Here is a 24,455-nt window from a genome sequence, read left to right on the forward strand (position 1 = left end):
CCTCGTGACTCAACTCCTACTTGATTTGAGGGATTTTTTTAAGACTTGAGCTCAACTTGCAACTTAGACCCATTTTTCCGAGTCACATTTTCGTGCCTCTGTTATTATTTCACTCCCCACCCAACGCCATCTTACAAATTAAATTTCTTAAAATGTCTCCAACACCACTCCCTTTGAAGCGGACTGACGGCAGCTTGACATTTACTTAAAAAGCCATTTGTTCCCATTACAAGACAGGTCGGGGCGGCGACTCAGGCCTGGGGCCAGCTTGAAATGAAATCTGTGGGGCAAGAATCCCCTCCCCTTTCCAAGACCTTCCATGCTGCTTAGGGTGGACAGATGATGCTGGACACGAAGGATGGCCATCTGCTCTATTCAGCAGCTCTTCTGCATCCTCGTTCCTGTTAAAGCCCTCGAGCTGCTGTCAACATTCGGGGCGGGGGAGCGCTTGCATTTCCGGCCAAGATTGCCTTCTTCCCTACAAGACAGCGTTCTGGCTCCAAACTCTTTCTCTGCCTCGATGGTCGGTGCTCATTGCGTGAGTCAAAAATCGATATTCTGTAGTGGACGATTCATACCCTGCAGGGCTCCGCACACTGAAGAGTGAGTTGGCACTTCGGATGTCAAGTGTGCTGCTCTCTGCCAAGTTAGATTCTTATTCCCTGCTGCTTGAAACTCTTTTCTTGCACTGCTTGTGGTTCTTGACAAACCATGGAATGGATGCCTCTTTCCCATGGCCTTCTATCTGCTCCTGGAAGCTGCGGATGCCCCAGGCTGAGCCTTTTGCATGCTGTGCATGGGCTCCATCCATGCAGAGACACCGAGGAAGCTGCCTTATAATACCCTAATAGACCTTTTTGCTCATCAAGATCAGAACTGCTAACATGGACAGGCCTCACCAGAATCACAAGAAAGGGTTTTTCCGCCGTTTGCCATCGGATCCTTTTTTTAAAAAAGAAAAACTAGGAGTGCCTGGGAACATCTTGATGCACAGAATACATCCTTCTGTACCCTGTATCCAGAGAAGGGCGACCAAAATGGTCAAAGGTCTGGAAGGCATGTCCTACGAGGGGCAGTTTAGGAAGCTGGGAATGTTTAGCCTTACAAAAAGAAGGTTGAGAGGGGACATGATAGCCATGTTTAAATATCTGAAAGGATGTCATGTTGAAGACCAACATGAATGTGACCCAAACTTCAGGAAGCAGTGGAAGACAGGAGGGCCTGGCGTGCTCTGGTCCATGAGGTCACAAAGAGTCGGATGCATGACTTGATGACTAAACAACAACAACATGTTGAAGAGGGGACAGGTTGGTTTTCCAGGGCTCCAGAGCAATGGTTTCAAACTACAGGAAAAGAGATTCCATCTGAACATTAGGAAGAATGTCCTGATGGTCAGAGCTAGTCGGCAGTGGAAGAGGATGCCTCAAAGGGTGGTGGAGTCTCCTTCTATGGAGGTTTTTCAGCAGAGGCTGGATGGCCATGTGTCGGGATGGATGTTCCATGTGATGGATGTTCCTGCATGGGGGGGGGGGTTGGACTGTATGACCTCAGTGGTCTCTTCCAGCTCTATGACTCTATGGATCTGTATCCTTACAGACACAAACAGAAACCTAGTCAAACAATATCCCTCCCTCGCCAGAGCAACACATGCCCAGCAGCCCAACATTGGCACCCCCGGACAGAGCGTGCGGGCTGGCAAGAAGGCAGGCCAAAGAAGCTGCCGCTGCTGGTGTCACCCCTGCGGACGGCAAAGGGGTGTTCCGTTTGGCTTGTTTCCCAGTCGAGGCAGGAGCAGCACCTTGCTCAAGAAGCATTTGTGCCTGTGGACACGAGTCAGTGTAGACTCCCCGTGAGTCCTTGTTTTCCAAAGCAAGCAGGAACAAACCAGGAGAAGGGAAGGTGGGAATTCCCTTGTCTGGAGAAGCCTGGAGAGAAGCAAGGAGCTGTAGGAACCCCATGACGCCATCTTTCTTTAGCCCCTGCTTCCTGCTCCTCCCCATGGCCAGGTCCCTCTCTGTTCACCCCAGCTAGGAGGAAGCACCAGCCTACTAACTTAGCCTGGGTTTCTAGCCTCTTACCTATATAGAGAGGCGAGTTGCTCTTGCTGGCATAATCGTCAATGTAGGAAATGCCGAAAGGCTGGATGGGAACACCGCCGACCCCCAGCAGCGTCTGCCCGATCAAGAGCAAGGCCAGGACCACTTGGTTTTCTCTCTCCATGCCTTCTGTGCAGACGTCCTCTGTGGCAGACGGGTCCTTCTGGTGGGGGAGGCACATGTCGGTGGCATTGGGGGACGAACCTGCAAGGGCAAGCGGCCACACGGTGAGGCTTCCGTACTTCCTTGTTCCGAAGGTCGGTCCCTTCGCTTTTTTAGATTTGGAAGAGGCACAGCAAAAGAAAGCAAAACAGGAGAAAAATAACCCCAACCACTCCCCCCAAAAAAAACTGCACAGATTTCTGTGCACAAAGAGAGAACGTTGAAGCGGGAGTCAATAGAGCCTTTTCATGAACTGACTCATTAACTGAGTGAAGATCTGATACTGTAGTAAATGGAAGACTTAAAAGGTAAAGGTAAAGGTTCCCCTTGACAATTTTTGTCCAGTCGTGTTCGACTCTAGGGGGCGGTGCTCATCCCCGTTTCCAAGCCATAGAGCCAGCGTTTTGTCCGAAGACAATCTTCTGTGGTCACATGGCCAGTGCGACTTAGACACGGAACGCTGTTACCTTCCCACCGAGGTGGTCCCTATTTATCTACTCGCATTTGCATGCTTTCGAACCGCTAGGTTGGCGGGAGCTGGGACAAGCGACGGGTGCTCACTCCGTCACTTGGATTCGATCTTACGACTGCTTGGTCTTCTGACCCTGCAGCACAGAGGCTTCTGTGGTTTAGCCCGCAGCACCACCACGTCCCTAGATGGAAGACTTACTTGAGTGCAACTTGCTTCTGCAACTATCCTTATTGAGGAAAAAATAATAGTCATGGTGTTGGGTGCTGATTTCTCAGACATGAACATCTGCCCAAACCATGGCTCTCCGAGATTCATAGGCACTCAGTTCTGATCTGGCAGAACCAGACAGCTATTTTCAGCCAACTTCAGCTAGTTTTGGAGGCCATGCTTGTTAGAAAAGTGGTATGGAATTGAAACAAAATAAATCTAAACTGCTCGAAGAGCTGAGTTGATAAAGCATGGCAGAGCTTGGAAATGTTGTAATTTTTTAAGACAATTCCCCAAATCCTTTAGCCTACGATGGCTGGGGGATTCCGGGAGAGGTAGTGCAAGAAAGGCAACAGGTCGAAGCACTGGGGCAGTGCACCTTAGTCCTTCCATAAATAATGCTAAAAAAGGGACCATGTTAGTAAGGCTTGACTTTGCACCGGGAAGAGGATTCTGCTGTCTTCTGAGAGCAGAAACTGAACTCTGGCTTGGCCAGGATTTCTCTACCACCTCTGCCTTCTCTGGAATGATCTCCTGGCCTGTTGGCAAAGCCAGGTTCTGCTTTTCATTCTCCCTGTGCAGCTCCTTATTTGGGAATTGGAGCAATCCTATGGACTTTTACAGGGAAGTGTGGCAGAATAGTATCATCTTAACCCTTGAGTCTCTGGGACCACAGAGGTAGAAGGCCAGCAGTGTTTTCTGTACCAGGTGAGTAACTGTAACTCTCCTGCTGACCCTGAGTGACTGCCCCCTTCCAAGATGCCAAGACCACCGTTACCTCCAACCCAAGCACGTATGCCTCTCTAGGTGGTGGTACACACACACACACACACACACACACACACACACCAAAAGGCATCTTTGCCCATAATGCACAGGCACCTTCCACCGTGACCTTTTCTCCTATATTTTACAAGACTTTTCAGGTTCTTAAAGTGTTTCCAAAAAGCCAGCCTGGCTAGAACTGACAGCAGGGACACAAAAGTAGAAGTGAGTGAAGGCGTCAACACCTCTGTCATTCCATCTCCAGCTCTCTTGATATACGAAATAAGAAAGGATGAACCTGCCAGTCTCATTTTTTTTTTCACACACTTTTCAATAATGCCGGATTTCCCTTTTTCTGAAGAATTTGCAGAGTGTGGTTAATAATGACTAAGGAATGAACCAACTGATTTGCATTGGCCAAGTTGAACAGGTGCAAATAGGTGTCGAGAGGACCATGTCCTGTTTGTGTGCCATGTTGCAGGAACAGCTGGTCAAGGAAGGAAGGAAGGAAGGAAGGAAGGAAGGAAGGAAGGAAGGAAGGAAGGAAGGAAGGAAGGAAGGAAGGAAGGAAGGGAGGGAGGGAGGGAGGGAGGGAGGGAGGAAGGGAGGGAGGGAGGGAGGAAGGGAGGAAGGAAGGAAGGAAGGAAGGAAGGAAGGAAGGAAGGAAGGAAGGAAGGAAGGAAGGAAGGGAGGGAGGGAGGGAGGGAGGAAGGGAGGGAGGGAGGGAGGAAGGGAGGAAGGAAGGAAGGAAGGAAGGAAGGAAGGAAGGAAGGGAGGAAGGGAGGGAGGGAGGGAGGAAGGAAGGAAGGAAGGAAGGAAGGAAGGAAGGAAGGAAGGAAGGAAGGAAGGAAGGAAGGAAGGAAGGGAGGGAGGGAGGGAGGGAGGGAGGGAGGGAGGGAGGAAGGGAGGAAGGAGGGAGGGAGGGAGGGAGGGAGGGAGGGAGGGAAAGAGAGAGAGAAAGGAAGGAAAGGAGGGTAAGGAAGGAAGGAAGGAAGGAAGGAAGGAAGGAAGGAAGGAAGGAAGGAAGGAAGGAAGGAAGGAAGGAAGGGCGGGAGGGAGGGAGGGAGGGAGGAAGGAAGGAAGGAAGGAAGGAAGGGAGGGAGGGAGGGAGGGAGGAAGGAAGGAAGGAAGGAAGGAAGGAAGGAAGGAAGGAAGGAAGGAAGGAAGGAAGGAAGGAAGGAAGGAACGAACGAACGAATGAACGAACGAAGGAACGAAGGAAGGAAGGAAGGAAGGAAGGAAGGAAGGAAGGAAGGAAGGAAGGAAGGAAGGAAGGAAAAGAAAGAGAGGGAGAAAGGAAGGAAGGAAAAGAAAGTAAAAGAACAAAAGAGAGAGAGGAAGGAAGGAAGGAAGGAAGGAAGGAAGGAAGGAAGGAAGGAAGGAAGGAAGGAAGGAAGGAAGGAAGGAAGGAAGGAAGGAAGGAAGGAAGGAAGGAAGGAATGATGATAGATAGAAGGAAGGAAGGAAGGAAGGATTAAAGATAGACCAGAAGGAAGGAAGGAAGGAAGGAAGGAAGGAAGGAAGGAAGGAAGGAAGGAAGGGAGGGAGGGAGGGAGGGAGGGAGGGAGGGAGCGAGGAATGGGAAAATAAGAGAAGAGGTCATAAAATCCCATAATGAAAAAAGGCCCCAGTCAATCTGCTTGTTCATTGAGAAGGTCGATAGAACAGGGGTTCTTACCAGAAGCGAAACGTTCATATTCATAGGGTCCCGTGATAAAGTGGGGAAGAGCTATGATCAGTCCAGACAGGGAAACAAGGATGGCACCGAAACCGATGAAACGGGGCCTGTGGACTCGGCTGCCAAAATAACTCACAAAGATGATCAGCATGGTGTTGCCCACCTGGGGAGTGAGACGAGAGTTTGAGACGCCTTCCAACCCTCTAAAGAAGGGACGTCTTTTTGAAAGCAACAAACAGCGGGGGGGGGGGGGCAGGATCCGAGTATAAAAGGCAGTACCTCGTTGAAGGAAGCCACCAATCCGGAGGTCTGACTGGACAGCCCAAAGCGCTTCTCGATGGTCGAAATTGTGCTTTTCATGTAGCCCGATGTCAGCAGCTGGGTGAGTTGCAGGAACCCTTGGCACACAACGAAGAACTGTGGCATGGAAGAAAGGGAACTAGAACTCGGGTAAAAACGGGCCTTTTTTTCCCCTGCAGCATCCGGTGAGCTCTTTCCTCCCTTGCTTCCCACTGGACAGACTCTCCAGGCCACAGGAGAGTCCGCCCCCCGCCAACCCACGGGCCACATCCATCTGCCTCTTCCTTTCCCTGTCTCCCTACTGCCACCAATTCCTTGGGCCCTTTTCTCAGCTGGCCACGGTAATGCCCCAGCTCCCACTGCCCTGCTTGAGAATTAAATCTGTGCATATACAGTGTTAAAGACAAGACTCTGTCATTTAAGGATTGTATTTTATCATATCTCCATCCTGCTTTTCTTCCACTATAGGGCTCCAGATGGGGACCAGATCTGCTAAGCTTCAGCAAGGGTACGGCATCATCCAGACACACAACTGGTTGTTTTCCTGTACCATGCTGGCCACATAGTGACCTTGAGAGAACAAACTGCTAGGTGACTCTGTCAGGATTTGTTCCTTTAAGTGAACAAGGGGTTAAATTTAATATTGTATTAAAGCATGCAAAGCCATGCCTGTAAACGTCGAGTCAATGGATGACTGATGGCATACAGATGGGACAAGCTTAGGTAATGCTTTTCGACCACGTTCAGCTGCCGTGCCTGCTGTGATCGGCTGCTCTTGTTATTTAAGCAAGGGAGTGAGAACAGCACTCAGCCACTCAGTGGTGAGTCTGGTAGCCAAGACTTTACTTGGATGTGACTGTTACGTTGCTCGGAGAGATCTACTGTATGCCTATGTATATATCACCATGTATATACTGTATGTCTGACCAAGTCTAATATATTATGCTATACATCTTATTAGAATTCTCTCCGTGTATTTTTCTCCTACGTCTGCGTCTTTGCTCTGCTTATTAAGGGGAGGATTTGAAAAGACCAGATAAGAGACTCTGTGTAACTTGTTATCTTGGGCTCCAAGGTTTGTTTTCCACTAACTGAAGCTTCATTATCCAAATCTGACTCCAAGCTTCAGGTGAGGCATACGCTATATCAAGCCTTTAGAGTTGGTCCCATGCCAACAGACTCTGTGCCCTTTTAACCTTAACCCTTTCCAGGAGTCAACCATCCAAGAGCAACAGCATTGAGGGGGAGATGCTGAAGCCAAGATGTTCAGCAGAGAAAACATTGGAATCTGCCTGGCACAGACTGAGACCTTTCCTCCATCTAGCCCGCTTAAGGGGGGGGGAACACCTAAGGATGGCATTCCCTCCCACCCTCTCTCTTTTTCCTTTCTTTTTCCTGCAAAAATAAACATAGATATACTGTTACAAATAACAATTTTAAAGACAGCCCCCACTACAATTGCTTTGAAAATCAGGGAAGCAAGATGAGGAAGCAGGGTTAATTAACTCCCTCTACATCACTCTTCTAATCTAAATCCTTACACAGTAAAACATATATGTGTCCTAGTAAGCCACTCAGCTATATGGAGTTGTTTAGAAGGAAGGAAGGAAGGAAGGAAGGAAGGAAGGAAGGAAGGAAGGAAGGAAGGAAGGAAGGAAGGAAGGAAGGAAGGAAGGAAGGAAGGAAGGAAGGAAGGAAGGAAGGAAGGAAGGAAGGAAGGAAGGAAGAGGAGAGAGAAGGAAGGAAGGAAGGAAGGAAGGAAGGAAGGAAGGAAGGAAGGAAGGAAGGAAGGAAGGAAGAGGAGAGAGAAGGAAGGAAGGAAGGAAGGAAGGAAGGAAGGAAGGAAGGAAGGAAGGAAGGAAGGAAGAGGAGAGAGAAGGAAGGAAGGAAGGAAGGAAGGAAGGAAGGAAGGAAGGAAGGAAGGAAGGAAGGAAGGAAGGAAGGAAGGAAGGAAGGAAGGAAGGAAGGAAGGAAGGAAGGAAGGAAGGAAGGAAGAGGAGAGAGAAGGAAGGAAGGAAGGAAGGAAGGAAGGAAGGAAGGAAGGAAGGAAGGAAGGAAGGAAGGAAGGAAGGAAGAGGAGAGAGAAGGAAGGAAGGAAGGAAGGAAGGAAGAGGAGAGAGAAGGAAGGAAGGAAGGAAGGAAGGAAGGAAGGAAGGAAGGAAGGAAGGAAGGAAGGAAGGAAGGAAGGAAGGAAGGAAGGAAGAGGAGAGAGAAGGAAGGAAGGAAGGAAGGAAGGAAGGAAGGAAGGAAGGAAGGAAGGAAGGAAGGAAGGAAGAGGAGAGAGAAGGAAGGAAGGAAGGAAGGAAGGAAGGAAGGAAGGAAGGAAGGAAGGAAGGAAGAGGAGAGAGAAGGAAGGAAGGAAGGAAGGAAGGAAGGAAGGAAGGAAGGAAGGAAGGAAGGAAGGAAGGAAGGAAGGAAGGAAGGAAGGAAGGAAGGAAGAGGAGAGAGAAGGAAGGAAGGAAGGAAGGAAGGAAGGAAGGAAGGAAGGAAGGAAGGAAGGAAGGAAGGAAGGAAGGAAGGAAGGAAGAGGAGAGAGAAGGAAGGAAGGAAGGAAGGAAGGAAGGAAGGAAGGAAGGAAGGAAGGAAGGAAGGAAGGAAGGAAGGAAGAGGAGAGAGAAGGAAGGAAGGAAGGAAGGAAGGAAGGAAGGAAGGAAGGAAGGAAGGAAGGAAGGAAGGAAGGAAGAGGAGAGAGAAGGAAGGAAGGAAGGAAGGAAGGAAGGAAGGAAGAGGAGAGAGAAGGAAGGAAGGAAGGAAGGAAGGAAGGAAGGAAGGAAGGAAGGAAGGAAGGAAGGAAGGAAGGAAGGAAGGAAGAGGAGAGAGAAGGAAGGAAGGAAGGAAGGAAGGAAGGAAGGAAGGAAGGAAGGAAGGAAGGAAGGAAGGAGCTGATGATGGATAAAAGGATGGAAGGAAGGACTCTGATTACAGATAGAAATGGAACAGGTGTCTTCTGCTGGACTTCATTTCCCTTCTGGGTAGGAGCTGCTTGGCAAAGAAGTGAATGAGATGAAGCACATCATGCTCCCCAAAGCCATGCATTCCTGAGACTTCCCATGCCTTTCAGTGAAGAGATGTGCACAAAGTCATATGAAGATAGCCTGGGGGGCCTTGGGCGAACTGCACAGTCCCAGAGGTGCCACCAGAAGAAGGGGAGGGGAAGCCACTTCTGAATACTATCTGTTCCTAGGAAACCCTGGAAAAAGGTCCCCGTACATTAGAATCAACTTGGTGGTATTACTATTACAACGGCTATTAGTAAAAAATGCCAGGCAGAGTCAATCAAAACTATAAAAACACTGACTGGTGTTGTTTAACAGATGCAAGTTTTAACCCAAAACCTGTCGGTCTGTTAAATATCGACACGGTGTAGATGCTGTTCCTAATATTGCTTCTCTCTTATTGTTGTTGTTGTAGTTCTGATGGTGTGATTTATGATGTGAGTGGTCCATCGGTCCAGATAGTTGGGGTATAAATCAAATAAATAAAAATAAAATAAAAAATAAATTTAAGTTGCCTTTCTTTGTTGTTTGCTGCTGTTGTTGTTGTTGTTATTGTTCATTATTTTGTCTTGGGGCTTATCCAGATGCCCACTTTGGAGCATGCTGGGTGAGGCCAAATAGGGTTGCCGGGAGGTTCCCTATGCCGTCTGGAGAGAGCCCTGCATCCAAATGGCATATGGACCTCATACGATGCTATATGATCCATAACAGCTTGCTGTCAGTTTCCCAGTATTGTCAAGTCGCTTAAGAAGAGAGCCACTTCAGGATATTGGTGAATGGAATAGTCCCATGACACAGGGGTTAAACTGTATTACTGCAGTCAAACCTCTACTCAGAACTTGCCTCTGAGTGGGTGTCTGCCAGGGGAGGCAGGGCTGGGAAGCACCGAACACTTGCTTGGACAAAAAAACGAAACAATACTGGCACAAACTGCTGAAACAGTAGTTCATGCCCATCACTCATTGTGGAGTCTTGTGGCATGTATTTCCACCTCTCCCTAAGTTCTACCTGGCTTGAGATACATTTTAGTAATGATTTTTTTTTCTTTTAAAAAAACCTACCCCAAACCCTAAACCCTGGAATTTTTCAATCCTTCCACCTGCACAGAATATCTATTTTTAAATGCTGCCATCCTGCAAGCTGTAGCCACAGCCCCCCCACCACCACCACATGGAACAATCCTGCTGCAAAGGATAGGCTAAGAGGATGGGGGCTCCCGTCCATCTGCTGGGAAAGAAGTCACAGAGAACCCATGGGCCAGGTGGGTGAATGGCTTGGACATGCTCAGCAGCTGGTTCTGGGTACGGGTGCAAGGGCGTGAGGAGCAGGCGGGGGGGTCAAGAATTCACCCTGTGTGTGCATCGGCACAACTCAAGGTGACTTTTTTAGTCATCTTCATGAGGAATAAAGCTCTTCGCCAACCCGAACAGTGCTGCGGAAGCAGTTAAATCCACCTCAGAGCCTGCCCATTTTTTTTAAAAGAATAACCCTAAACCACTTTGTGAGCATTCTTCATTCCATCCTCTGTGAATGGCAGCAGCCCCATCGCATTCAGCCTGGAGCACTTACGTGCCGGTAAATGGAATGCTGAGCCTGAAAAGCTGAACTTTAGAAAGGAGCCGCCGTGTGCCCTTTAAAGCTCAGCCCATTTTGGCGAAGGCTTTTCTTGTCTCTAAGCCTGCATTTGGCCTCTCGACCCTCTCCAAAAAGCAGCTTGCTTTTCAAAAGAACACTTACAGGAAAACAGGGGCTGCCACTAGAAGCCAGCTGTCCATCTTCCTTCCTTCCCAGGAGAATGGCAACACAGGGGGTTTTGTGGAGGGGTGTTGATGTAGGACGAGCACAAGCTATTACTCACTTTGATGGTGTGGAATGGGTTCGTGCAGGAGAGTCTTCTGAACAGCCCACTGCTTGCTTCGTCTGGCATTTTCTATTTTCACATACAACGTGTGCGTGTCTGCAAAACAGAAATCGTGCCATCAAATGTGTGGTTGTTTTCCCATTTGGTTTCACACACGGTGACCCTGTTTGGTGGGAGAACGTGAGTAAAAGCAAGACAGAGGTGTAGCTGTAAAGACGCATTGCATCCGTGGAGCGCTTTAAAAGGCCTGTTCAAAGATCAGAGGTAACCAGATAAAAGTAACAAAGAGAAGGCAGGATTCTCCAGAGAAGACCATAATGCTGGGAAAAGTTGAAGGTGGCAGGAAAAGAGGAGGACCAAATATAAGATGGATAGATTCCCTAAAGGAAACCCTAGGCTTCTGTTTGCAAGAGCTGTTGGTTGAAGAAAGCACAACCTCTAAATTTTGGTGCTGTTTCAATGTTGGCGCTTTGGGAGGCCAAAATACTTTTATGCCCTCCCCTTAGTTACAGCCCTGACTATGAGAACAGAATGCTGGACTACGAAACACAGCAAGACTTTTCTAATGTATTCGCGAAGGCTTTTCTAATGCTTTGAACAGAACCTCGGTGGACTAGCGCTGCCAAGGACAAACCTTATCCTCTGTCTAGGCTTGTCCTTCTCCACTGCACCTCTGTTTAAGAGATGCGGAAGTGCCACGGATTCCTGGGCACCCAGTCTCTCACCCTCTTTCTCAAATTTCAGGCTGAAGAGTGGAAAACAGTGGATCAGACTGCATCCTCTTTTAGGATGGAGTTAACAGGGTCCTCGGTTCAGAATACGGACCTGGGCAGACAAGAGAGTCATGGGATAATCCGTCCTCCCTTTAGATCACGGTCACCATTCCAGAAATCCTGAAGTCCAAAAGGCACCGTTTCTGTAGGAAGATGTCATTCTAGACGCATTGTGCAAAGGCAGCTAATTTTGGTGCATTCTGCTTTCTTTTCTCGCCGCCAAAAGGCTGTCTTACATTGAGAATGGGGGGGGAGGGAAGGGGGGGCACTGAAACAATTGGCATCACTTTTCTGTTGTCAAGCTTCATCATGGCAAGCCCGACCGAGCTGAATTACAGCATTATGTTTGCACGGCTCTTGAAGAGAGAGGGGGGGAAAAATCCCAAACAGAAGGGACAAATCAAAGAGCACAGGCTGACCCTCGCAAATCGTTTTCATCAACTTCTGCACACGTGGAGCTGAGGCTCACTCAAATCTAGCCTATTACAGAATAAGTCCACAAAAGTGGACTGAAAGAGAAATGCCCTTAACCAATAATCAGTCCGCTTCAACACAGATCATGTCCTAGAGACAAGGGGCCCTATTACGTGGATGTCAGACCATTCTCATGTATTTATTTTACAGTGGGGTCTCTACTTAAGAACGTCCCTACTTAAGAACAATCCAACTTAAGAACAGCTCCATTTGTTAAATTTTGCTTCTACTTGAGAACAGAAATCCAGATAAGAACAGGAAAAAAAAACCTTTCCTGCTCTTTTTTTAACCTTAGGTCATCTTAGGTTAAAAAAAGTTCTCCCCCTAGTGGTAGAGTACGTATTAACCAGCTTTGCATTAGTTCCTATGGGAACTAATGCTTCAATGTACGAACGCACCTCTACATAAAAAAAACAGCCAGAACAGATTAATTGGTTTTCAGTCCATTGCTTCAAAATTAGCTTCGTCAGAAGTGCTTTTAACACTGTTCCCTGACCTAAGGGGAAAAAAAGAAAAAATCCCCCTCTAGTGGTAGAAGGCGGAATAGCAGCTTCCCATTAGTTTCTATGGACGGAAAAGAGCAGATACGGATTAAATGGTTTTCAATGCATTCCTATGGGAAATGCAGATTCTACATAAGAACTTTTCCACTTGAGAACCACCTTCCAATACGGATTAAGTTCTTAAGTAGAGACCGCACTGTACTTAATAGGTCCCTATCCCATTGCTTCTCCTCCACTTCCCGAAAACTCTGATTGGATCCTGGGGACTACACGGTGTGGCCAATTAGGCTCAGAGACGTCAACCTAACCATCCTGAACACACCAATCATGCCACATTTCAGAATGAGGGTTAGTCCGGGTTGGTGTCTCCTTGGGGGAGAGAGGGGAGACGTCCAGGTAATGCTAGATATTTCCAGGCAGGGCTAGGAGAACATCGGGCCTGAAACCCACTTGCGCGCGCAGGACCCTTGCACAGGTAGGTGGGTCACCTCCACAAGGAAAACCTGTGCAGAGCTAACACTGGCACAAGTGGGACCCTATGGTGTTATGTGAGCAGGACCTTCTGCTTCGAATCTCAATAGGAAGTTTGCCAAGATCCAACAATACTGGGCGAGCCACATCAAGGCTCTGATTCAGCCTAACACAGTCTCCTACGTTCCCAGAGACGGAATCCCCAAGCTCAGCTAATGAATTTAATGGCCGAGTGAGAATTTGAACTTGGGTCTCCCCTGCGTTGGTCGGACACTCTGACCCACTACATGGCGCCTGCTGCCTCCTGCCCAGTATGGCTTCTACCGAATGGAAGCAGCAATCCAAAGTCTCAGCCAAGGGTCTTCTCCAGACTTTCCGGGCAATATTTTTATTTTTTAACCAGGAGGGCTGGAGAGTAAACCCTCGGATGTCCTGCACGGAAAGCACCAGGGATATTGACACGTCTTTAAGATCCAAGTCCCAAAAGCTGAGTCTGGGTCTTCGGTACCAAGTCTGAAGTCTCAAGTCCCTCTTTAAAACAAGCTTTCCCCCTCCCCCGGAAAAAAAAAAAGGAGAGGTGGCTGGGTGGATTCCAAGTCACGAGTCCAAGTCATTGAAAAAAAGAAAAAAGAAAAAAGAAACCAGTCAAGTCTGAGTTGAGTCACCGGTGCAACTTAAATCCGGCTTGACAGGGAAGTCCTGCAACTCGAGCCCCCCTCCCAGGAAAGCACCTGTACCCCCCCCCACCCGAGAGGTACATTTGGCTCCATTTGCACTTTGTGCTAGTCTTGCAGACCTTCCAAAGCAGAAAGTCTGCAATCCAGCAATCCCTGCAGCAACCAACTCTATCCTTGTTCTTCATCACGGCTCGCTACACGAAACAGTAGAGAGATGGCTTCTCGTCCCAATGAACCAGAACCAGCTTCTGATAGGATTGCCTGTGGACATAATTTGGTACATTTTTGTTGGATGCTCCGCAGCCCTTTCCGTGGTGGTTTGCCAGGACCGAAGCATTTCTCAGAAGCTACATGTGTGAGCCTTCAGGGATGTTTCAGATAATTTATAAAAATGGGCAAAGGATGGGGGTAATTTGGGCTCAACAGAGGCCCAGGGGCAAGCTAATGTTCCTTTGGTAAAAAGCATCCTTTGCAGATTAAATGTCCTAGGAAGAAAAAGATTGCCAGGGGAGGGATGTGTTAAGATCTTTTTTGATATATTCAGGAAGCAATACTGCCGCGTGCACGCAAGAGAGAGAGAGAGAGAGAGAGAGAGAGAGAGAGAGAGAGAGAGAGAGATCAAACTTCAGGGCTGGATCCACACTAAATGTAGTCGCACAATGTTCCTACTGACATCAATGTATTTTTCTCATGATTTCATTCTGAAATAGACGCTGCATCTAATTTGGTCTGAATTCGAGCAATTAAATGCTCCTTATGAACCCGTTGCTTCTCAATATTGTTGCCATCTCTCAGCCTTGTCCCTCCAAAATCTGCAATATTTACACTGCATATTGGATGTCAATATGCACTGAGGAAAGGCAGGGTAAAAATATTTTCAATAAATAAATAAAAGTAAGTTACAGGCCTGTTGCTTGAGGGATTAGGAGGGTTGAACTCCAAAACAAAACAAAACTTTTCCAAGCTCTAAACTGTAAAATAAACTCATAGCTGTCAAAGAAGATGATGTTTTTTAAAACAGAAGATAGGTCTGCCAATGGTAATGGTACCTCTTTCTTCAAAAGCAGTCTACCTTTAACAGGTATGTGGCCTCCGCTCCTTGTTTGTGAGCCCACTCTTTTTTTGACTATGAGGGCTACTCAATTTCTTCTACGGGATTCTTGCCCACCGTAGTAGATATGATAGTCGTCTGAATTGAATTTGCTCATTCCCGCCCATTATAGTTCACTGATGCCCAGGATGTCGATATTTATTCTTGCCATCTCCTGTTCGACCACATCCAGCTTACCAAGGTTCATAGATCTTACATTCCAGGTTCCTATGCAGTATTTTTCTTTGCAGCATTGGACTTTCCTTTCACTTCCAGGCACATCCACAGCTGAGCGTCCTTTCGGCTTTGGCCCAACCACTTCATTAGCTCTGGAGCTACTTGTACTTGTCCTCTGCTCTTCCTCAGTAGCATGTTGGACGCCTTCCGACCTGAGGGGCCCATCTTCCAGCGTCATATCTTTTAGCCTTTTGTTTCTGATCATGGGGCGTTCTTGGCAAAGATACTGGAGTGGAATTACCAGTTCCTACTCCAGGTGGATTGCATTTAGTCGGAACTCTCCACTATGACCTGTCCGTTGTGGGCGTCCCCGCACGGCATAGCCCATAGCTTCTCCGAATGATTCAAGCCCCTTCGCCATGACAAGGCAGCAATCCTTGAAGGAGCAGCATTATACCCACCCAAAATATCTTGTACCAGGCTCTTAGCATCATAGAATTGTCAAAGTGGGAGTTGTGGGTGTTCAGTCCATCTTACTCTGACAATCCAAAAATATGTGCCTAAAGCACCACCGTCAGACAGCTATTGGACCTCTGTTTAAAGAAGGAGGGATCCAGATTCTTCCAACACAGTCCATTCCAAAGTTTAAGAGCACTTGCCATCAGGAAGTTGTTTCTGAAGTCAGAATCTCCTTTCTTGTAGTTTGAACCCACCGGCTTGGATTCTTCCTCTGGCGTGAGGCAATGCCTTATTTATTTACTTTACCCTCCCCCCCCCTTTGTCCTTAAAAAGGACCCAAGGCAGCTTACATAATTGAAAGGGCAATATTTATAAGCGAAAAACAGTACCTATACAAATATTTTAAAAGAATCAAGCCCCTGCACTAAAAATGGTAAGCGAAATCAACACTAAAGCCACATTCAAAGCAACAAGGCACAATATTACATTTTTAAAAAGCGCGCTCAGGGAGCCTCTCACTGAGGAAAAACTTGCTTTCATCTGCTTGCGGAAGGACAGCCAAGACGGGGCCAGGCTGACCTCCAGTGGGAGGGAGTTCCACAGTCTCTGGGAGCAGCCACAAAGAAAGGTCCCTCTCTCGTGTCCCTGACCCTTTTATTCTTTAAGCCAAATATGCCAACCTCCGTGAACCATTTCTGCTTTCAAGGCTATTTCCCATCTCAGCTGCTCTCCTCTGGACACATTCCAGCCTGCTGATATTGGGGTATCCCAAATTGAGCACACAAGCCCAGGTGAGGTCTGACCAAAGCAGAAGAGGGTGGTCATAAAGGCCTCCCTTGATGCGGGCACCATGGCTTTTGGCGGGGAGAGTTTCCCAGGGCTGTCCCGCAACGTCAAAACTCTGACTCATTGATGTAATTAAACTGCCTGTGCAAACATCAACAAATTACTCACACAAAGCTAATTAGAAAGGGAAGAATGTTCGCAGTGAAGCTTAATTGTCTAGCGTTTCTACATAAATCACTTTGTAAAAGCTGAAATGGAGAACGTTCTCCACAGCGCTGCCAATTTATCTTGGCTGTAATCTTCGTCTTCCCCTTGAGAGCGGAACATAAATCTTCCGAGTTTGAGCAGAGTATTCTGAGCAAAGGCTTCGGCTTCCTTCTCAGTGCTGCTTCACGCTGGCTTCCTTCCCGCAGCAACTGTGGAAACTATTCAGATCTGATGGGAGACAGTGGGATCAAGGTATTAGCAGGACCATCATCTGTCACCCTAGAACGAGCTGAAATTTTTAGCATGTATACAATACTGAAACAGCGCCGTCTACGTTGGCTTGGGCACGTCGTGAGAATGGCTGATGGTCGGATTCCAAAAGATCTCCTGGATGGAGAATGAGTGCAGGGAAACCGCCCCAGAGGGAGACCACAGCTGCGATACAAGGACATCTGCAAGCGGGACCCGAAGGCCTTAGGAATGGACCTCAACAGATGGGAAACCTTGACGTCTGAGCGTTCAACCTGGAGGCAGGCGGTGCATCATGGCCTCTCCCAATTTGAAGAGACCCTATCCAGCAGGCCGAGGTGAAGAGGAATTCACAAAAGCAGCAAAAGGAGGGAGCTGGACAGGGGTCAGATTGGATTTGTCTTCAGTGTGGAAGAGATTGTCACTCTCGAATTGGCCTTCTCAGCCACACAAGACACTGTTCCAAGACCTCCATACAGAGCACGATACCATAGTCTCTCAAGACTGAAGGATGCCTACACACCATCTGTCACATGATCCTCCACCGTCCACAATGTTCTTCATCAAAGACCTTGCTTTATGGCTCGTTGCCACTAAAAGCCCAGTTGTCCTGAATGTGGGAATGTATGGCTGCATGCTATGTGTGTGATTCCATAACTTGAAGCAGGGACACTTAGGAGAAAAGATGGTTGCCTTGATACCCATTTGGCAAATTAACTTGCTTTTGTTTCGTAGCTGAGCAATTAGAAGATGGTCTGCTGATTAACCAGAAGCACAGCTTTGGTCACACACCTAATGTCTCAGGCATGTAGCTCTGAAATATATGCGTGTCTGGAGGGATAACAATGTAAGAGGAGGAAATACGCATTTGGCTTAACATATTATCTAGCAGATGGGAAAACCTTGACATCTAAGTGTTCATCCTGGAGGCAGGCGGTGCATTGTGGCCTCTCCCAATTTGAAGAGACCCTTGTCCAGCAGGCCGAGGCAAAGAGGCAGTTCCGAAACTAGCAAAATCAGGGAGCTGGACAGGGGACAGTATTGTATTTGTCCTCAGTGGGGAAGGGATGGTCACTCTCGGATTGGCCTTCTCAGCTGCACGAGACGCTGTTCCAAGACCTCCATTCAGAGCACGTGACCCTCGTCTCTCGAGACTGAAGGATGCCTACTAGCATTATCTAACCCTTTTCTGGAGACCTCAGAGAGCCACGGTGAGTATTGTACTTCTGATGATTGCAGCACCCTTTCTTTCCAAAATCATTGCTGGAAGTGTCCAGAATACGAAGACAATCTACGAACTAGCTCTCTTTAAAAAAAAAAAATTAAAAGATCAAATACAAGAGGATAGGGATGTGGGAAATCAAAGACGAGATGGAAGTAAGCCTTATGAGAAGAACCAGCATCCTGTAATCAAAGGGATAATCTGGGGAGCCCTGCCAATTCCCTGGTCCCTTTCGCAACAATGAGACCAGAAATTTCTTTCTAGAAGAAAAGAAAGTAAAGAAAGTATGGTTTTTATTTCTTTGCTTGGAGACTACAGTTTGCACCCCACAGGAAATTCAGCCTTTATGAGAGCAAAGTGCAGAACTTTTCTGCCAGGCTGCTTAGGAACCTCTTGAAACGTTTCATGTGCGTATTATCTCGCTTCTTGGCCTTTTGGATAAGGCCAAGTATAATATATGCATTATAACAGAATCATTAGCTAGAAATTAAAACAAAGCTGAGATCTTCAGGGTGCTTACTTGAAAGTTAATTGTATCAGAATCAACACTGTGTGCTTCGGGGGAGACATTCTTTCACAGTTAAGTTAAATTGTACAAAATTGTTCCCTTCGCATAATTAGCAGGGTAAAGAAGCCAGCTTTTCTTCAGGCATAATTCAATGGGGTGGCAGAATTTTTAATGCTCTTGAAATGCACTATTGCACTCTGCCCTAACTAGAAGAGGGCTAGTGGATGCAGGGATAGAAATGGCTTGTTTTAGATGCTTTGGAAACACACACTGATGCAATCAAACTCTGGGAACAAGAATCATCTCTCCGAAGGGCCACCCACATTTTCTCCGTTAAGATTTAGAATGAGGGATTCTTCTCTTCTTTTTTGTGGCCTTTAAAATCAAAGTCTCTATAATATGCAAAACATCCAAAATGTTTGTTTTCATGGGAAGAGCAACACGGCTCTCCGACGCATGCAAATGAGCCTCAATTAACTAATCTGCAGTTATGGTGAGTTGGCACAACAGCATTTAGCAAGTGAAGTCAATAACATAATACCAGACATTTAAAGAATTATAAATTGCAGAATCACACGATGTTTTTCATATTGTGAAATTAATTCATGTAGCAAAACTACAAATTACCAATCCCATGTAAATTCATTTGTCCAGAAATCAGTCATATAAGTCTCCCATAGCAGTTGGTGGTGCTTTGCTGTTACAGAAGCCAGCGCACGGCACACTACTGTAGCTCCTTGTTTATCATTAGCGAAGAGGAAGTCAATTCTTTTTTGCAGATTAGACCAATATTCACGTCTCCTGCAGGGCCAAGAGAGATCTTTTCATATATACTGCTGCAAATAAGACAATCAAATAAACAGAGTGGAGCATCTCTAAAGGCTCCTTCTCTTCAAACGCAGTCCTGTGAATTGTATGAAATTTGTCCGCACCTCCCACTCAGACTCTAGAAGTCATTCATAATTCATCCAGAGAATCGGCTGGCTTTGTAATGAAAATTTGCTGCAGAACTGCTAATTCTTTTTTAAAGGAAAAGGCAGTCACGATATCAAAGGCTTTATAAATGTAAAAGTGGTGCTTTTATTGCAAGATTTTTGTGGTTCGTCAGGAAAAGGTGTTGTTAGCAGGCTGCAGGTTGGGATCTGCTACTACCTATTATTATTAATTTGTTTTTTTTTATAGACTGCCTTTCTCCCAATAAAGGGATCCAAGGCAGCTCACAATATTAAACAAACAGAATTAAGAACATAAGTTAAACATGAAAAAAACAATTAAACAATACTCGTGAAGGCTTTCACGGCCAGGGTCTAAAGGGAGAGGAAAAAGTATTCAGTGAAGAATGAAAAGAAAGAGTGAAGACAGTCCAAGCCCCAAGAGACAGCGCCTTTCTTGTTCAGTCTTTGAATATACAGCAGCATCACCAGCCCCATCACCACCAATGCGAGCATGGGAGATGACATCAAATAGGCAGCCTTCTTCAGCACGACCAAGCCAACATCATTTCTCAGGAGAACGATGCAACACACCAGCACACAATAGAAGGAGGTGTGTCAGAGACCCCTCTAATGTGCAATAAACTCACAGTGACAGATAATCTCTGCTCCTTATCACAACAATACACCCACAACAAGACACACTAATCACCCATCTACAGAAAAAGACAAAAGCCTATCTCACAGCCATAAATACTGCAGTCCCAAGCCAACTACACCAGAGCACAGAGTGCTGTCCTCTGAAGATGCCGGCCACAGAGACTGGCGAAACGTTAGGAAGAACAACCTTCAGAACACGGCCAAAGAGCCCGAAAACCCCACAACAACCAATTAAACTATACACTAAATAAAATCCAGTGTAATAATTAAAAGCAGGAAAACATTAAAAGCTGAGGCTCCAGTACTTTGGCCATCTTACAAGAAGAGAAAACTCCCTGGAAAAGACCCTGATGTTGGGAAAGTGTGAAGGCAGGAGGAGAAAGGGAACGACAGAAGATGAGATGGCTGGACAGTGTCTGCGAAGCGACCAACATGAATCTGACCCAACTCTGGGAGGCAGTGGAAGACAGGAGGGCCTGGCGTGCTCTGGTCCATGGGGTCACCAAGAGTTGGACATGACTTAACGACTAAACAACAACAACAAAAGCCAGCCCTTCCCCACACAGGTCAAGACTAATGCACAATTCCAGGAGAAATTCAAAGAATCCATTGGCCAGGGACGTCAGTTTTCAAACCGTTCCTCGGCTAGGCTGGACCACTGCAGGGATTGCAAGCAGTTGCACGGTTTTCCGAAGCCTCCCTTTAAATATTACATATCTACTTTGGCATCTGACACCTGGATGAACGATAGGGCAGGGATTTGGCATTGTTTGCGGGAGAAATATAGTTTAGCTTCTGCAAAATAATTTTTTTGTCCTCTGGAAGGGGCCCTAATTAATTTGTGTCACGCTCAGGTGTCCTCCTGCCTTTGTCTAATATTAAACAGGATGCAGAAAATGCATGTATTAGGCAGAGATGCTATTGTTACACACAAGGAGTTTTGTTTTCTTGGCCATGTCATACATTCTCAGTAGTAGAACCTCAGCCTAAGGTGTGGAAGCAGGGAAGGGGCCAGCCTGGAACGCTTTGAGACGAAGCATCTTTGGGCTTCAACCCCAGCTCACTGTCCATGGAGGTCCGTCTACTAAGGCACACCTTACAAAGCCAAATATAGGCCTTCCCTTCGTCCTTCACTCCACTCTGCCCCATGTGGGTTTCCCCATAAGAACATAAACTTTCTATAGCCGAACAGGGGATTCAAACCCTGTTCTCTGGAGCCATAGTCCATCACTCTGTCCACTACAGCAGTGGTCCCCAACCTTTTTGATACCGCAGACCGGGGGGACCCCCCACGTTCACGCACATGCACAAAGGTATGGTGCTCACTTGTGCGGGCATGTGGGCACTCGTGCACACGTGCAAATGGGTGGAGGTACTCACATGCATGCAAGAAGGAATGGGGCATTCCCGCGGCGCATGCACATGCTTATGCACAAAGGGGCAGAGGTTGCTTGCGGGGCACACGCACGCATGCACAAAGGGGCTCTGTAGGTGGGTGTGCAGTGGGAATGCATGCTGCGGTGGCGGAAGATCTGTCTCCACGGCCCAGTCAAGGCCACGAACCGTCACCGGGGCGCGGACCGGGTGTTGGGGACCCCTGCGCTACAGCACCCGGGGTTCAACAGGACATGCTTTCAAACAGATCCCCATCGTGCCTTGCAACATTTCATAGACGCAATGCGGGCGGGTGAGAAGATTGTCGAGCTTCACACGGCATGAGCTCTGCAGGCTTTTACATGTTAGCTTTAAAAGTCAGCAGAAGCTTTCTCCTTAACGAAGCCTTGAGACCACAATCTCCAGCGCGGTAAGTCACACACAGACAGCAGGAAGGCGTGCGGAGAAATATATTTGCGTGCTCACAGAAACTTAACATTCAGCAGTCGGCCGGACAGAAGTTAAACCATGACAGTCAAACAGGAACGGCAAAGAACACAGGAGCAGGTCCCTTCATTGATATTTCCTTCAACCCATCAAATTACTGTAGTGGTTGGCTTCAGGATAGCTTTATCCCTCAAGGCTGTGTTCTACTAGTCACATAGGCAGTGACTTGGTACTTAATTAACTCTACCTGTACTAACCATAACCCATTGCTAATTACAACATTTCTTAAAGATCAAACATGACACACGGCAGGGGGGGCTACTATTTTGCACACCAACAGACCTGTGTTCGATTCTCTCACAATTCTGGGGATGGCCAGGAAAAAGTCCAGGCCTAGGTGGCTGCTCGTCCATGTGGACGGGGCGGGTCTCCGCTCTAGCCTGTCCAGATAATTTTTGCTCACAACTCCCATCAGTCTCAGAGACAGTTTTGATAGATTATGGGAACTGTAGTCCAAAAACATCTGGAGGGCCACAGCTGTTCAACTCCGGAATAGCTTCCTGTTCCTTCAGTTTAGGGCTTTGCTCTTCTGCTGTGCTATAATGTCCACTCTTTTTAAAGCCAAGAGAAGGTTTGCTTTTTCAGTTAAAAATATCCTTGGGGGGGGGGGAAATAATTGTTCTAGGATACAGAATTAACTGTCAAAAGTCAGGAATAGATGCATCACCCTATTTCTAGCCACTGTCAATTTCACAGGGATGTATTCATAAGTCTCTCCTGATTCTGGGGGGGGGGGGAAGGAGAGGGGTGGTTTTTTGGAACCACATAAATATTGACTTTATTTTAAAAACTTATTTTGCCCACAAAGCAGATGTTTTTGTACATATTCATCCTAAAATACACATTTTAATGTGCATCTTAGTCTAACATATGCATTTGTGAAAATCAAATGCATGAACATGCATTTATTAGTCTGGAAAGGGCAAACTGGATTGGTTTGCATAAAAATAGAGACTTCAAAAAACTTACCACATAACCCTATTCAGCTTATACTTCAGCAAATACAGTGTGTGAAAATGGGAGCTAAACCTTCAATCACTTCCCACTGGACAGCCAGAAATTGTCTCCTACGCACAATCCAAGTTCAAGGGAGATTCTTAGCTTGTTTTAAAATCATGGTATGACTTCCTGAATACTACAAAAAAAAAAAAAAAATTGTGCTGGTTTCTCAGAGCTTTCTATGTATGTGTGTCCGTATCTGCATGTATTCATTCATGTGTGTGTATCTGTTTAAAGTCTGATCCCTTCCTAACTGCAATTCATTTTTTAAGGACTTGATTTATCCTTATTTGTAAGAAGGAGATTTCTGTTTGGAAGATCGCTACTTGGTTAGAGCCCCATCCATTCTGATTTTAATTTTAATGGCTATCTTCTAAAGGTGAAAACACTGAAAACCTGCCACATCTGACGGTCCCACAAGGAGGCTACACTTTTTGGTCACGCTTAAAGGATGGCGGAATGTGAGACAGACAGACAACTGATCCAGTGGCGTGCTCTCTCGTGCAAACTCTGAACAAGAGCCAATGAGGCACATTTCTTTTGATTTTCCTGCTTGTGACCTAAAATTTCATGAGTCAGCCTTGACTTGAGCATGTGGCCTGGATTATCCTTTCGTTCTCAGGCCATTTGCTCCAAGACCCAGCCATTTGCTCCAAGCAATTGTATTTCAGGCAACAGGGTGTTCCCCCCCCCCAGCCAGCTGTGTCCTGAAAGTCAGTAGAAATCTTCCAAAAGAAAACTGCGGTTCTTAGAAGACAATAAAAGACGTCTTCCCAGGAATATTCAGAAATAGAATGAACATCCATTTCATAAGCACGTGAGAATAATTGGCTTTGACCGTGGGCTATTTTTCCAGGGATGTTGAGGCAGAAGGAAACATGGGCCGTGTGGATTCCTTTTCAAGAAAAGAAAAGCAGGAGGAAAGCATCTAGACAGCTGCCCTCTTCTGCTGACACCGCTCTCCCACCACAGCCTAAGTTTAGCACAAACGGGTGCTGTGGGTTTTGCTGTATTTGCTCATTTGTGTTCTCTCCATCATGCAACTACTTTGGGCTCCTCAGAGGGTCGGGGTGGTTGATGGAAATCACTTTGCTGAAGCCATCATAGAAATGTGCAACAGCCAACAGTTGGAACTACAGGAATATTTGCTCTGTTCAGCTCTACCAAAAGGCCTTTCAGCTTCTCTTGAAGGTACTCTGTCATGTTTCTTTCGGCTTCCTCTTATTTCTCAAAGCGAGGACCTTTTCAAAAGTTATTTGGGAAAAGGGAGAAGTAGTCTGGGAACCAACAAGTTGCAAGATTGCCTCTTGGGTTGTTGAGAGGACAAGCGCATAAGGCAGAGTGTTGACTGAGTCGCCTGGCCTGTCTCTGGACTCAGTTGCTTCAGACTGCGAGAGCGGGAATTAAATGCTCCACTTCCCCCCCCCCGACTCATAAATCCTCCCACTTAGAGATACTCCCACGTCATGGACGGCAGAAAAATTCTATTCTAGCCCCCCTCTCTAACATCCTCACTTTCTGTGTGATGCAAACTTTTTGTAGGTAGCAGGAAAGAATGGGGTGAGCAAAGATTTGTATTCCCATCTATGACCCGGCCTCTGATCTGGCAAGGCTGCCCCTCTGTGCTCAGTGATGAAGCCAGTCCATCCTATTCATACCAAGAACCCCCTCGTGCACAACCCCACACCCCACCTTTGGACTTCATGCATGCTTCTCACAAATGCCATTCCCTGAGCTCAGCGGGACTTGTGAGAACAGTCCAGGACTGAGAAATATGTCTCTAAGGGCCACCGGTGCTGAGCGGGGAGGAAAACGAGAACATGGCCTGGGAGATTCTGATGGAAATCCAG

General features: G+C 46.9%; 1 protein-coding gene across 1 annotated transcript in view; it reads right to left on the reverse strand.

Moving 5' to 3' along the window:
* The window catches only part of SLCO2B1 (solute carrier organic anion transporter family member 2B1), a 36,186-nt gene extending 24,798 nt beyond the window's left edge, over positions 1-11,388 (reverse strand). The window contains exons 1-4 of the mRNA XM_078390237.1: positions 10,535-11,388; positions 5,660-5,797; positions 5,381-5,543; positions 2,079-2,300 (exon numbers count right to left, since the gene is read on the reverse strand). Of these exons, the coding sequence (XP_078246363.1) occupies positions 2,079-2,300; positions 5,381-5,543; positions 5,660-5,797; positions 10,535-10,603 (592 nt within the window). The 5' untranslated portion in view covers positions 10,604-11,388. The remainder of the gene's footprint in view (positions 1-2,078; positions 2,301-5,380; positions 5,544-5,659; positions 5,798-10,534) is intronic.
* Positions 11,389-24,455: the final 13,067 nt, after the last annotated feature.

The sequence above is a fragment of the Pogona vitticeps genome, chromosome 3, assembly GCF_051106095.1.
Source record: "Pogona vitticeps strain Pit_001003342236 chromosome 3, PviZW2.1, whole genome shotgun sequence".
Classification (NCBI taxonomy): domain Eukaryota; kingdom Metazoa; phylum Chordata; class Lepidosauria; order Squamata; family Agamidae; genus Pogona; species Pogona vitticeps.